Source organism: Epinephelus moara, chromosome 15 (genome assembly GCF_006386435.1).
Source record: "Epinephelus moara isolate mb chromosome 15, YSFRI_EMoa_1.0, whole genome shotgun sequence".
Lineage (NCBI taxonomy): Eukaryota > Metazoa > Chordata > Actinopteri > Perciformes > Serranidae > Epinephelus > Epinephelus moara.
This window is the reverse complement of record NC_065520.1, coordinates 9,695,716-9,711,698: the sequence shown is the minus strand read 5'-3', so window position 1 is coordinate 9,711,698 and position 15,983 is coordinate 9,695,716. Positions and strand designations below refer to the sequence as shown.

The 15,983-nt window shown below is 43.5% G+C and overlaps 1 protein-coding gene across 12 annotated transcripts in view; it reads left to right on the top strand.

The window, feature by feature from the left end:
• The window catches only part of LOC126401666 (R3H domain-containing protein 1-like), a 55,968-nt gene extending 46,000 nt beyond the window's left edge, over positions 1-9,968 (top strand). For 8 of the 12 annotated variants that reach the window (XM_050063029.1, XM_050063033.1, XM_050063031.1 and 5 more), the window contains 6 exons: positions 483-666; positions 2,075-2,172; positions 2,372-2,456; positions 3,307-5,386; positions 7,491-7,585; positions 7,697-9,968. In XM_050063029.1, coding sequence (XP_049918986.1) covers positions 483-666; positions 2,075-2,172; positions 2,372-2,456; positions 3,307-3,626 — 687 coding nt within the window. In that variant the 3' untranslated portion in view covers positions 3,627-5,386; positions 7,491-7,585; positions 7,697-9,968. Of the gene's footprint in view, positions 1-482; positions 667-2,074; positions 2,173-2,371; positions 2,457-3,306; positions 5,387-7,490; positions 7,586-7,696 lie in introns of those variants that run through there. The other 4 variants (XM_050063030.1, XM_050063035.1, XM_050063037.1 and 1 more) reach the window with 4 other exon arrangements.
• Positions 9,969-15,983: the final 6,015 nt, after the last annotated feature.

Here is a 15,983-nt window from a genome sequence, read left to right as displayed (position 1 = left end):
GCTCAGAGGCCCGCAGGACTTCTGACTTGACAACAACAATTTCCAAATAGTGTTAAATTAAATTATAAATTTGCTCAGGTAATGTTTGCCACATAGGACAATACAGTATGTGTCAGAAAGTTAAGGCAGTCACAAGAAAGCAATTTGAAAGGCAATTTAGTTTGGTCGTCTGAGTTTGCAGTGACGTGACAATTGGGCCTCCCCGGCGCTCCAGGCAGGTTAAATGTCGAAGTAAATAGGCTCTGCAAATGAAGTCAGTGCTGGCGTAACCTGAAAATGAGGAGAAAATAGTCCTTAGCATTAGGGGGTAATGGTACATTAGGGGGACTAATGTGGATGGAACGGTACATTAAAGCAACAACTTGAACAACAGAATGACTTTGCGAAAGAGAGAAATAGCAATGGTTGCCTTTTTTGAATGAAAGTGTTTTGTGTTCTTCCCCGTCTATCCTCTCGCCGCATCGCCGGTGTGTTGTGTGTAGAGCAGCCTGCCCTTGTCTCCGGCACTCACTCCCTCGCCAGGCCAGCCGCCCAGCGTCAAGGGCCTCCCATCAGGCATCTCGTCCATCCCTGTCATGGCCCACCACCCGCCGCTCCCTACAGCCTTCTGCCACAGTGGACAAGGTCAGAGACACATCCACAACCGGGGTGTTTACTCACTCACAGGCCAGTATTAAAAGACATCCTCACCAACATAGCACGCTAATCAACACTTACGGAGTTGTATTTCTGCTTCAGTCCTGAGTGTGCAAAGATTTTTTACAAACATGCAAATTGTATTTTGTAGAATAGGCATCATGCAAAAAAATGATTTTATTTGAGCAACCAAAAATCTATAGATATTTCATTTTTCTTACTTTTTTACTAATTAGTAGTTTTGGTTACGTGAACCTTCATAAAATCAGATTTTTAAGCTAGTCTGTATTTGTATTAGCCAGCTAACTTATACCAGACAAGCAGCAGCTAGCTTAGCTTGGCTAACTTACCTGGCTAACTTGATAATTGTGATGTTAGTTCCTTTAAAGAAAATGAAATTAAACTGTGCCCCTATATTTATTATTAAGTACTACAAGTGACCATGAAAAAATGTAAGTGAAAGTTTAATATAGTTATATCGCTGGCTGACTCACTAATTCCTAATAACCACCTTGTAGCATGCTTTGAAACTGACATTTAGCTCACTTTGGCTAACAAATGTCACACCTTGTATTTAAAGACACAGTCAACAGTAATGTTTGTTTAAAGGAACTACATTAATGTTTGCAATGCCTTGGCTGTGTAGCTGCAATCATTAAATTAACCAGCTAGCTTAGGTAGCTATTGCTATCTGGCAGCTAGCTACCTAAAAAGAAAGCTAGGTTGCAAGCTAATAAACTAAAGGTTATTTTACAAAGTAAACTTCATAAAGGTTCAGAAATTGCCAACTATTTAGCACCAAAACGATTTTTGTTTGCTTCAATAAATGTTTTTTTAATGCCTTGACTGTATAGCTGCAATTACTAAATTAGCCACCTAGCTTAGTTAGCTACTGTAGAGCTGGTAGAAGTTAGCAAGCTACCTAAAAAGAGGGACAGCTTGGAGGTTGCAAGCTAATAAACTAAAGGTTATTATACAAATTAAACTTCATAAAGGTTCAGAAATTGTCAACTATTTAGCACTGAAATGGTTTGTGTTTACTTAAATAAATGTTTTTTAATGCCTTGGCTGTGTAGCTGGAATTACTAAATTAGCCAGCTAGCTTAGTTAGCGACAGCAAAGCTGGTAGAATTTAGCAAGCTACCAAAAAAAGAGGGCTAGGTTGTAGACTGATACAGGCTAATTAAATAATAATAATAATGATAATAATAATAATAATAATAAAGGTTCAGAAATGACCTACACTGAAGAACAGAATAGATTGTTTTTGCTTTTTTTTTGTGATTCATAATTTCTATACAAAATCTAATTCTCTAAAGGTCCATTGTTTGCTCAGGATTGAAGCACAAATATAACCGCAGATAAACTCACACAGTTTTTAGTTTGTGCTAAAGCCACAGTCTCTGATAACTGTCTGTGTATTTCCTGTAACGTGTAGGTGAAGCACACTTTTCTCTACTGGGCCAACCTCTGCAGTACAAACCCTCCATCAGACCTCCGCTGATCCACACTGCCCACATGGTGGCCAAACACCAGGTGAGACACAAACACACACACCTTGTTACACTTGATATGAAATAATGTTTTTTAGGTCTTCTATCTGTAATAAAAGTTATTCCTTGCTGTGAAGTTATTCATCTTTAGCAAAAGAAAGATATTATATTGGGTCAGCAAACCGCCACCACCACCCCACCACCCCTCCCAATAACCTAACTATTGTCCTTTGTCTCCTCAGGGTCCACTGGGGGTTTGGCGTAGCGGTCATGGGAGGAAGGCCAGCAGAAAATCTCTGTCTTCAGATCTCAGTGTAGGTGAAGCAGGTAATAGGAAGTCCAGAGGGAGGCTTGAGTTTAGTGAACCCCAAGTTAACAGCGCTCATTTTTAGTTTATCAGCGATTCTGACCGAAATTTGACCTTCCCTCTACGAAGAGAAGCGCCAAATATAAATCTGGTGTATAATTCAAACAAGCAGTTTCTCAGAGCGTGCAGTCCAGAGTGAAACATCAGGTTTTAGATGTCAATCAGAAAAGGAGAGTCGTATTCAGATTCATCACGTGTGATCAACTCAGCTGCTGTGTAGCCTATTTAGCAGATTAACTGAAATAACATCAGGTTTTTGTTGTGTCAAAATATGCTTGCTGTGCTCCGCAGCTGTTGAGAAAAGCGTCTGTTTGTGAATGTAAGCAGAATAAATTACAGACAGGGCAGAATTCACACCTGGCTGTGGAACCTGCAGCCCTGGCGGTATTGTGCCGAGAGAAATGTGCTGATTATTTCAAATATAGCGTCGGATTTTTGCACTCGCCTGGGTATTTTTTTTGCATTATTCAGGTGCTCTTGTCAACCATCGCACTGGTACAATCAACAAGGAGGGGGCTCGTACGCAGCCCACTGTGTTGTGCAGTAAGTGCTGGTGGAAAGTTCAACATTACATCACTGCCTCTAAAATGTCACGCTTTTTAGACCTTTTTTGGGGGGGTGATATTTTTGATAAGATTGCATTAGCACTCTGCGACAGGTTTGACCGACCTTCCTCCTAAAGCTTTAAAGTTGACAGCAGCACTTTATTGAAGCCTCCCGATGGTGCAGGTCTGAATTTTCTCTTCACCCATGACAGTTGTTTTATTTACTGGCTCTGCTGCTCACAGTGCTGTCTGTGTCTGTCTGCAGTGAGCAGTCAGATACTGGAAGTGACAGATCCTCCAGAGGGGATCAGCTGTACAGACTCCCACCACCTCCTGGCAGAGCTCTGCAGAGGGGGCGAATTGATCCAGCGGCTGTCGGACCATCAGCCCCGGCTGTGCAACACGACCAGAGACGCTCCCAGCGGACACCTGGCCTCATCATACTCCATCTTTGCCATGCTACCCTCCAGATACGCTGCCCCGAGCGCCGCGCTCCACCACAGCGGCCCCCAGGCCACCTTTAAACTCAGAACTAGTACCAGACACAAAGGGGAGCCGTGTGACTCGGACAAGGCCGGCTCATAGCTGCTAAGATCTCGGCGCATCTAAGGAGCGCCACACGAACGCACATCCAACCACCTGCCTCTGCTGCCTCAGTCTGGACTGTTTCAGTTCAAGTCCTAGACTCTGTCCAAATCAAAAACCGTATCAAATGTTTGAAGAATGAATGTTCACTTTTATTTTGTTTTAGTTCATTTTATCTTTTTTTTTTTTCTTTTTCTTTTTTTTCTGGCCGACAGGTCTGAGTTTGGTTTTGTTTGTGAAATGCGTCCGTGGCCGCTGAGCTGGCCCTTCTCTATTCTAAAGATCTAGTTTGCTGTTTAAAAGTGTAAGTGTTTGGAGAGTTTTGGGATTCATTTGCCAGCTGTTAGTGACTCCACTGTGGCTCCTTTAATAGCAGGTGTATGAGTGTGACGGCACCATATTGAACTAAACGTACACATTATCAACTTGTTCCTGGTTCAAGAATGTTTTTGTGCCCACTTTAAAGATTAGACGTTAAATCGGGGCTCTGTACCATGTTATTGCATATAAACTGAGCATTCATATCAAAGCTGTTTTATTTAACATCCATCAATAATTCCATCACGTGTCCACGCCACTGACTCATGGAGCAGAGCCGCATTTATCTCCCGTTAGGTACACAGGACTGTGTTTCTTCTCTCTTTAACATGCTCCCAACAATAACACGCAGCAACACTTGTACCATGTGAGCCCATACAATAATAAACACTGAATAATAGATATACTACCTGAATTATTTAAAGTCACTTTTATACACAGTGAATGTTGGATTTGCACTGAAGTGATAAACGAGATGGAGATTTGATTGGAGTCAGACAGGGCCTGGATTTTCTTTTATTGACCCCCCTCGTACCTGTTTGTTGCACTCGGCCAGGCCACTTTCTTTTATATTTAATTAAAATGTTTATATGCACACAAAAAATGCAATCGAGTTTGTCACTCTACTTTGCTTCTTTTTTGGGGGGGGGATTTTGTTTGTGTGAATCATGAGAGGTGTTATGTGTCTGGTGTGGCTTTTTCTTTCTTTTTTTATTTTTTTCTTTTGGTTTGACTCTAATAAATGTTTGCACCACACGTGTTGACATAACTTTTTCCCCCAATGCCAAAAGGCAAGCAATAATCTAGAAGTGAGGATGTATTAAAATGTTAACTTGGAGCAAGATGTGTGTGTATGCATGCGGGGGGGAGCAACATGATGAGGCAACTCTGTGGAAAATGTTGCCTTAGGTTTGAATCTCTGCCTTTGGGGCATTGCAGAGATATTTGCTCTGCTTAGCAGCCTAATTTCCAGCTGCATAAATTAGCCATTTTGAATAAGTCTTCTTCACAGGAAGTGGAATGTAGAGAAACAGAGACACCTAGTGGACAGATGCTGCTACTACAGCATGCAACACAGCCCCAAGCCGAGTGAAAGTGAAACTAAACATACCTCTTAATCTGAAAACTGTGTTTATAGCAACGAGCTGTAGTCAGAGATGAAGCGTCTCATGTTCGGTGTGGTTGAAAAAGGCGCGTTAGCAGTTAGCTGTGATGTTTGCTAAGCTACATGTCTGCAGCCGAGATGGAGACCGACTCCCTGGACATTAGCAGGACTGTGGTTGTGTCCGGTGTCCCCGGTGTGTTACCCGTCAGCAGGATGATTGACAAGCTAACAATTCACTTCCAGAGTTACAGGAGGAGTCATGGAGGAGACGTCGAGGTGGTGAAGTATCCCACCAACATGGGCGGTGTCGCCTTTGTCACTTTTGACCAAGCTAAAGGTAAGTTAACAGGTTGTAGCTAAACACAGGCTACAAGCTAATCATAGTGGAGTGTGTAAGTGTGTGTCGTGTGTGTGTCCACTTAGAGGAGCACAAGCTAAAGTAAATAAGAACAGTAAACAAGTAAACAGCTATTGTCAACACGCCAAACTCCATTTTAAAAATGACAGTTTGTAAATTGACTCACTCATTCAGGAGCCCTACTTTGTGCTTCTTGTGTTTTCACTTAATCATTGCATTTAAGTCACAGAGCTAGGCATAAATTAATACCAGTACATCTGTGAAACCCAAAGAAGGTAAATTGACAACACTTGCTGCCCCCTTTAACCCGAAAACCTAAACACTAACAAGTCACAAAAATCGACGATTTCTTAAGGGAGTCTGGTACTAGGTTACAGAATCTGAACGGTTACACCTGAAACTGTACAGACTCTTCTAACCATCTGCATCATTACATTTTATATATGATTACATAATTATTGCTCAATTTGTACATTGTGAACTAAAACAAAAAGTCATACCTCAGAGTTATATTGGTATACACCCATCAGCCAAGACATTAAAACCACTGACAGGTGAAGTGAGTAACATTGATGGTCTTGTTACAATGCAATGTTCTGTTGGGGAAACCTTTGGTCCTGGCATTCATGTGGATGCTACTAGACATGCTCCACCCACCCAAACACAGTTGCAGACCAAGTAAACCCCCTCATGGCAACGGCAATTATAGATGGCAGGACAATGCACCATGCCACACCACAAAAACTGATTATAGATGGCAGGACAATGCACCATGCCACACCACAAAAACTGCTCAGGAATGACCCGAGGAACTGGACAAAGAGCTCAAGGTGTTGACCTGGCCTCCAAATACCCCAGATCCCAATCTGAGCAAACATTAGAGGGACGTGCAGGTACCCCAGAGGTTCCCCCCAGATCCATAGTGGGGCCTCCCTGGACCGGACTTGGCTCTGACCTGTCGAGGCATGGACACAGGACCTCTTGGGCGTGTCCTATGGTGTTTGGCACCAGGGCGTTAGCGCCAGATCTTTTGAGTCCTGTAGGTTATGAGGTGGGGTACCAGCACGTCCCACAGATGTTTGATCAGATTGGGATTTGGGCAATTTGGAGGCCAGGTCGACACCTTGAGCTCTTTGTCACATTCCTGGGCAGTTTTTGTGGTATCATTGTCCTACTGGGGAGTGCCGCTGCCATAATGGGGGGTACCTGGGCTGCACTGGTGTTAAGGTGGGTGGAGCGTGTCAGGTGGCATCCATGTGAATCTCAGAACCCAAGATTTCCCAACAGAACATTGCACTGTAACAAGATGATCAGTGTTGTTCACCTCACCTGTCAGTGGTTTTAATGTTTTGGTGTATATAGATGTTTGTTACGCTTAAGTAATGCTGACTATTTTTGCTAGTGTTCCAAAATAATAGCAAGAGTGTAGGGACAGTCTTTTCGTGCTAACTGGGTCGGGAAATATGGAAGCAAATTGTTTTGTCTCGCACAACAGTCTGAATATTTTTCCATCCATGTGATCAGAGGAGTTTTTTGGATATGCACAAGGAAACTGTAAAAGAGTTTACTTCATCCTCTGAGCGTTTCAAAGATAGCTGCTTATTTCTTTTTCTTTTTTTTCTGTTATGCTCATTAGCTGTGACTCTAATATAATGGCAGTACATGAGAGGCACAACCAGAGGCCATATCTGTAAATGGAAATTTAAATACATAAATGCCTTAAACCAATCTCAGTCATTGTTCAATGTATCACCTGTTTTATGCTCTAATTGGCTCCCATAGGAACCACGATTCAATCCCATGGGAACCAATTATACAGTACAAAAACAGTATTTACTAATTTATTTAAACATTTATTTACATGATGTGCTGCTTGGATGTATGCCTGGCTGATGAATGTTTTATTTCTACATATTATAGTCAAACACTGTCACCATCAAGCTGCAGTAGCATCAGACTGGTAGATAAAAGTTAGGCTGTGTACATCTTCAATGACACGAAATGAATGCGTGGCTTTATGAAGCATCATTGTAATGTTAATATGAGTGGAGACCATAGCAGAACAGTGCAGTCCTTTTGGCAGATGCAGCGAGGGTGGTGCGAAAGGAGCAACACATCATGAAGGACAACGAGTTTCCGGACGACTACCATCTCACTGTGTTCCCCTTCACGAGAGATGTAAGTGTCAGTTTGGTTTATAGTTTGGCTCATCTGTAACTTACGTGAGTAACAATAACTTTTGCCTTGTAGAATATAAGATGGTGATTCGAATGTGCTCTTGTGCTGCAGGTGTTTTTATACGTCCCCAGTGCTTCCGTCAATCTGTCTGTATTCGGCAGAGATCAAGCAACGCTGATTCAGAGTCTGCGGTCAGCTCACAGGTCGCTACGTTTCCAGCCTTTCCCTCAGCAGATGAAAGCCACCATTGAAGGGCCTTTTACTGCCGTTCAGGCCCTGAGAGAGGACCTCATCCGCAGGGCCAGTGGACTTAAATCCGAAGTCTCAGCCCAAACAGCAGCCGTCAAACTAAGAGAAACTCCTCTTAATCCGAGGGTAATATCTCATCACGGGTCTGTCGGCTCTGTAAGCCGCAGCGGTTCTAAAGCTAAGCTGGGACCAGCGAGCTCAGACTGCTTATCAACGGCGCTGCAGACCACAGGTGAGGCAACTGAAGTCCAAAGCCGGCTCTCAAATGCAAAAACTGAAAATGCCTCCTCAAGGCAAAAAGTTTCCCATGAGAGTGTGGCTGCAGGGAACCTCTGTGACACAAACAGTGATGAGGAGGAGGAGCCAAGAGATATGCCCAGGCTTGACATATCCACAGAACATAGGACAGAGCAAGCAAAGGCCAGCTCCAGACAAGCGCTCAATGCAGGGGTTAGATCTTCCTTATCAGGCCGGGACCTGCTCCTACCACAGGAAATATCAGCAAAACAGCTAGGAGTAGACGACATTTCAGAAAAACGCAGCAGACCAGACAGGATTTCAGCAACCAAGATCAGACGAGAGAATCATATGGGCTCCAGCTACGACAGTACTGACTATCTGAAGGAATCAGATCAGAGCAGCTCAGCCGTCACTGCTAAAATCCACCAGACCAGACATAAAGATGTCTCAACGTCCTCCAAGAACAATACTGAGGACACAGAGGAGCTGTCTGCAATCTGTCCGGAGGATCAGGAGGAGACGTGCGTCTGGGTCGACTCGTACATATTCAGATACATTAAAAAATATTACAAGAAGGAGTTTGACAGATGCTTGAGAGGTCTCGATGCGTCTGTTAAGTGTGAAGGTACTGACCTTACGCGGATTGTGTTGACTGGGAGGCATACCTCCATGACAGCCTCACAGATCCAGCAGGCATTGCAAGACCTAAAAGTTCTGGTGAGGTCTTGGCAATTGATGTTAAGAGTTCATCAGATCGACTGTGATGAGGAGGGGAAAAAACAGAAACTGATTCAGATCTGTGATGGTTTAAGTTTCCTGTACAGTGACGTTCTATACTTGTTGGAGGATTCATGCATAAAATTCATCGGCCCCTCAGTATTAAGTTATTTGTTCTGTAAGAGGGTGGAGGATGAATTTGCTAAACTCAAAGACACTCCGAGAATGTAGTAGATGAAGCAACACATGAAGATGAGACATAAATGAATGTACTTTTATCAGTGACCACAGGGTGGCGCAGCTGTGCTGCATGTTGCATTCAACGTCTACCTGAAGTTTAGGCACATTTTAATGAAGGTTTTGATTTCTGTGTTACTCTCAAATAGTTATTTTTCATTTTCCAGGTTAATTATTAGAACTACAGAGAGTAATTAAAATGTATCTGTTACATATTTGCCTCCATGACTCCATGAATACAGTGCTACTGCCCCTCCTTGTTTCTATGGTGAAGCTTCCCTTCTGTTTATGTGTGGATTAATAATTAGGCCTTGAAACAACAGGTTTTAATTGAAACGATGTTCTCACAGCAGTAGGGATAAGTCTTCATTAACCTCCGCAAGTCTTAATAACAAAAGACAGGCTTCTTATTAAAAACAAAAATGACAGATGACAACCTGTCTCACAAATTCATATCTTCCTATTCTCTTTTTTGTCCCCAATCATCTTATTAATTATTAGAAACATTTTCTGTGAGGTGTTTTGAGTGTTGTGTTTTGGGGGTTTTTTTAAACCTGGTAAACTGAAGTCTTGTGTGTTTGATGGCAGACAGACCGAGAACATTTCTGCCTTTGAAGCCTTATAAATCCTGCTGTAGTTTTGATCAGAGTCATGGACCAACATTGGACAGTAGGGGGCGGTATGACACTTTCTCTCATGTGAAGAACTGTTTAAAAATAGAGACACTGAAGCTGCCATAGTCCTGCTCAGTGAAGCTATTATGGAGGCTGGGTTTGGCGAGCAGGGTGCAGATTGGCAGGCAAATGATGTCAGTTGGACGTCCCATTATACCCCCTCTCCCCTCCCGACACACACGCATACAGTGTTGCACCTTCTCTGAGGGAAATACTGATCTGTACATGTGATGTGTGAAGATGCTCAGTAAAATCATTTTGTGTGTAGAGTGATTTTTCTGTCTGCGATTATTCAAATGAGCTCGCTCCGCAGCCTCGATAATTGATTCATTATGTAAAAATGAGCCACACCACCATAATGAACACACACAAACATAGACAATCACTCATTTCCCAGACACACACTCTCTGGGTTGTTACCATAGGAACATAGTGGGAGAGGTTGCCGAGCTGCAGCGCTGGGCGTCGTTAGGGGAAGCTCTCGAATACAATGAAAACATCCAGGAGGATGGAGGAATTACATTACAGGAGAGGAGCACTTCATCAAAGACGAGCAGAGGAAGGAGCACTGCCTCTTAACACCCAGACCTCTCTGCTGCCCCTTTGATAACACGTCTTGAACAATTACCCATTATCTGGGGGGGGGGAGTTATTGTGGTAAAATGGTAAGGAGGGTCAACAAGCAAAGAGCATGGATTTGTTTTCCTGAGATGGTCCTGACACTGGTCCTCAATTACATCTCTTTTCATCCTTTCTCCTCATTATGCATAAAGTATAATTAGGTAGTCACATTTCTGAATAAATTAAACATGTATGACTTTCATGGTGGAGGTCAAAATCAGCAGCAGGCCAGGAAAGGAAGCCTGCGTGTCTTTCTCAAGGATGTTTCCTGGGGGACGGGGTCTGCTGTGGATCAAAGCTGTCATTGGACCATGGATGGATTAATGAACAGGCCTATCGGGTGGGCTCAAGCCGGTAGTGACTTTGACTGTTGACATTTCGTATTGGAACGTCAAACAACCAAAAAGAGTTGCAAGACAACTACATAGAGATGCACAATGATTATAAAGGGAGGCAAAATGACCATTCAGAGAACTAAAATGACCACAAAGGGACTCAAACCAGTCAACACACAAAGCCTACGGAGATGCAAACGATCTGAAAGACACACAAAGTGACTCAAAACAACCGACCACAGATGCAAAATGACCACAAAATAAGCAAAATGTTCAGAAAGAGACTCAAAACAACCACAGACACATAAAATGACCAAAAAGAGACGTAACACAACTAGAAGGAGATGCAAAATGACCACAGAGACTCAAAACAATCACAGAGACACAAAATGAACACAAAGATGCAAGACAATAACAAAGAGACTCAAAACGACCACAAAGAGACGCAAGACAGCCACAGAGATGCAAACTGACCATAAAGAGACTCAAAACAAATACACAGCAACAACAAAGCTAGACCCCAAACAACTACAAAGGGAGCACATATGTAGGAGGGCTGGGACACACACGAATCCATCCATGGATTTGACAGTTCCTATCACCACCAGACCGGCCATTGTTTTATTTCCGAAAGTGAATGCTTGTGTGGCCAAGTCCAGACACACAAATCTTGGAGGTCGGAGGTCATGCAGACAAGCAGCAGGCCTCTGCGTCATATTTTTCCACAGTGAAGAATGGGGCTGCTGGTGATGGATCGTCCTCTCCAGGCAACGTGTGGGCGCACGTTGCAGTCACAAATTGCGTCTTAATGATTCTGTTTACAGATCATCACCCTGCCTGGGAGGAGGAAGGTGGGGAGGGGTATGAGCTGTGCCCCCCCTGCTGCTCTGCCTAAATGTTGTATGGGTGTTAGGAGTTGTGATGGAGGAGCCTTGTTGGAGAAATCGGGGGCAACGACCAAGAAAACAGTTTATGTGTTCGCTGTGGAAAAAGGATGGTGTTTAATTGGACTCAAAACATGTGACCCACAATGTACACAGACCGAATCCCCCTGATTTTACAAACGTGACCCATGTGTGACTAATGATTAATGTGTAAATTACGTGTCCTCACACTGGTGTCACCCCAATGATCCCATTTATTTTGGTGCTCTTTAAGCTTTTTACTTCCTCCCTGTTGTTCCTCTATTGTGTGTGGACGCTGTCATTCCCCATCTCTCCACTAGTTGCCCCTGCACACCTGCCCCTCATTCCTGTCTCCACAACTGCCTCTCATTATCCTATTATCCCCACAGCACATACATATACCTGCCACAGCAAGAGGATGCCATATAAGATCTGTTGTGGGGGCGAGAGCGATCATTTCAGGGTGCAGTTCATGATTTTGTTCCAATTGTGATTATATGACTTTAGCAGAGGACTCAGCTTTCACATTCACGCCCAGAAACAAGACCCAAGTTGCAATAAATTATCCTTTAAGCTCCCGACCTGCTGCACTGCACATCATCTGCTCCGTCCTCCTCCTTTCTCACATTACAGTGCCCCATGTGTACGACCTCACTTACAAGCCCATCCAGGAAGTGTCGGTACAATTATCAGCCTCTCCTCTGACCATTTCAAAAAGCTCACAGTTAGCGGGGTGTGAAGGAGAAACGTGGTTGCCTGTTAAACCTCGACACCGCAGGCCGCAGCGCTCAGCACACGGGCGCCACATGTGGGCCCCCCTGAATTTAGGACCGTTGCTCTGCACTCGGTCGAGGCTGAAGCCGGCTGTGTGCAATCTCCAGCAGGTTAGCAGTCGGTGTGGGAATAATGATTTCCTATGGATGCAAACAAGGGCCTCTGTGACTGAGTCTGTTACTTAAACGACACACACCTGACTCTGATCTCTCTCTGCAAGAGTCAATCTGTGCTTGAGATGTTGTTGCCAATGTGGTGAGGAAAGAGAAGTGTAGCAAGGTGTTTGGGATTTAGAAATCATAGCACGAAGAAAACGTTTTTGGAGAAGCGATGCACTGGTAGGTTTGGTCGCAGAAACAGGCTTCAAGGAGCAGTGTGTAAGATTTAGGAGGATTTAGTGGCATCTAGGAGTGAGGATTGCAGATTCCAACCTGCTGAAAATTCCTTCAGTGTTCATTGTTCAGGAGGTTTTTACCAGGGGCAGAATTATCCACAGAGATCTCTTGGTGATTTAAACACTTGCAAAACACTGAATAAAGCAGTTTCACATTTAAAAAATAGTATTTTTCCGACGCTCTGATTTCTCTGTGCAAAAGCCAATCTGGGCAAGAAATGTTGTTCCTAATGTAATGAAGACAGAGAAGTGTTGCAGGGCATTAGGGAGATATAAATCATAGTATGAGGAAAACAAAACGTTTTGGGAGAAAGAGATGCACTGATAGATTTGGTCTCAGTCACAGGCTTAATGGCCGAACTGGTTCATTGTCTGCAGCAGGTCCAGAATATCATATGATTGGTTATGCTGTCCTGTGGGACAGCGTCTCAATTTCAGCCCTCATCTCTCAGCTCCATTAACTGACAAAAGATACCAGCAGCCTGAGAGAGGCATATTTCTCAGGTGGCACCACATGGCATCAGATGATTTGTGTGTCTCCAGATTATTTGAGGCACTCTGTCTTATTTTGAACTGTCTCTGGACGTGCCCAGGAGGTGAGAACTCTCCAGAAATAGGGCTAATAATTGAGATTTGTGTGAAAGCACCTGTACGATTTAATGGCCTGGACATTTTCAAAATTGAGGCCGAGCACAGAAATGGCATCGGTGGCACCATCTCGTAGTCTGTCTGCAATTTCACATGCTGCACTGACCATGATAGGACCCTAGGTTGATAATAAAATCTGCGACACCGTGAAAGTTCAGATGTAATTGGTGTGGTGAGTTCACTAACCCTGTGCAAAAAACTGCAATGAGCTGGACCCCCCCAAAAAAAGGAGAACTTTGCCTGTGACAGCCAAATGGAGAAATCCAAGAAACCCAGTCCAGCTCGACAATGGAGAGATTTACATAATTATACTGGGAACAGATTACATAAAAAGAATCCCTGTATAATTCATAACCCGGGCTTGCTCTATCCACACCGGTGTTATCTGGTTTGTCTGGACTAAATGGTGAAACGAGGAGGGACAGATGGAGAGGAGCGAGGCGACGGCGTGTAAGAAAAGGTTGTGAATACATCAGCGGCCCACTGAGCCAACAGGATGTGCCAGCATGGGTGTGTTTGCACATGCAGGTGTGTGTGATGAGCACATTTGTATGCTGTCGGCAACTGAAATCAGTCGCGTGGTGAAGATGAATGGTTCTGGCTATAAGTGAAATGTTAATGCTTAGACAAAGGACGGAGATATATCCAAAGGAGGAGGACATTTACACAGATTGTGTTTGCTAATGTGCTGGTTAGTTTAGACCCAGGCAGTAATTATTATATATATTAGGTCACACACAAACTCACCCCCCTAAACATACTGATATGAAAAATTGCTTTTTGCTGATCATTAGTAAATATAAACAGAATCACAAATAAACTTAAAGGTCCAGTGTGTAAGAATTATCCGCAGAGGTCTCCCTTTCTCCAAAACAAGTGGATCCAGTCGTGTAAACTGATAAAAACACTGAATGAAGCAGTTTGATTATACAAATCTGAGTTTATTTAGCATGTCAGAGACAGACCACTAGCCTAGCACATGCTAATCTGTGCTTATCTTTTTTTCTCCGATAACTCCAGACAGATCCAGACGTTCAGGAGGTTTTTACCAGGAGCCAAATTATCCGTAAAAGTCTCCTCTTCTGCATAAAGTGTTTGTGTCAGTGTTTTGTGACACTCTTATCTTAAAGGGGCTTCTAATTAAGATGGCCACAGTGAAAACCTGAAAATGCAAAAATGCAAATGGCCGTATCTGGAGCCAGTGCTTGGTTTGTCCGTTCTGGGCTACTCGCGTAACATGGCGGTGCAACATGGTGATCTCTGTAGACGAGGACCCGCTCCCTATGTAGATATATGCATCCTGCATATATGACCATCGTAAGAAGTCTGCAGAAGGTCTTGTGTCTGTGCAGAAAGTGCAAAAGTCTTTTCAGTCATTCAAAAAGCACTTAGACACAACGTCTCCTCATCCCCAAACCATAAAAAAACAAACTCCTAAAAGGCTACCCGCATACATGCTACCTAACCTCGGCGACGGAGAATGCACACTGATTTGATTAGCCCAACTCTGGTTTTTAAAGTCTCCTGGAAATGTCAGCAAAATCATCAAAGCGTCCGTCTCCTCCATAAAGCCTTGATCAAAGGCATTCTCAACATACTGCGCCCTCTATATCGTTAGCTCACGGGTAAAACGTCTACATCTGCACAACATTATTGGTTTTATGAGAGTTTTATAAGTGGAGACAGACCGAAATCGGGGAGAGACAAGTGACATTTCCCCCTCTTGGCTGCACCCTCGGCCCACCAGCTCTTTGCTGCATTTGCAAATGTGTCACATGCACTTATGTACTTGTTTTACAAGGAATTCCTCTATGTTTGCTCGGATGCCTCCCCCATATATTACATTTATGCACTTTCTTTGTGCATTACCACCTCTGCAAGAGAAGGTGCATCTCTATCATGCTCAAACAGAGCTGCTGCTTCACATGTTTGCTCTCATCCACCTGAGGTACAAATGGTGGGTTTTGCCACCTAGACAGCCAAAATGTTTAGTCAACATGTAGGTGCAGTTATTCTGTGAGAGGCAAACAAATAATACTGAGTCATAATCTCACACCACTATACTCTCCCACACAAACCCTATCTCTCTCTCTATATATATATAAAACTGAAGAAATGGATGATACGAACTCAAAAGCCCCCCTTTTGATTTCTTTTTGTAAGCAAACCCACCTGTGTTTATATGATTCTCACCAAAATGTATTGTGTGTGTGTCCTTGAAGTATAACAAATGTGATTTCCCTCCTCACACTAGTCATAAAGCCGTCAACATGGGGGTCTATGAGGACTGACTCACTTTTGGAGCCAGCCCCAAGTGGCCATTAGAGGAACTGCAGTTTTTGGCACTTCCACGTTTGTTTTATTTTTCAGCCCCAGAGATTGCCACTTGGGTGTGGTGTTCGGCAACTTGGCAACTTCCTCATTAGATTTAGCAACTTGTCAGACTCTCTTGGTGACTTGATTTCTAAAAGCAACTCTTAACAACGTAATCTGACCATCTGGGAAAAAGGGAGAAATATTTTGTAATTCATTCTCATGCGAACTGCTCAGAGTAATCGCAGTCCAAGGATCCTCCGCCATTAATCTGCCCTCAATCTCCCACCC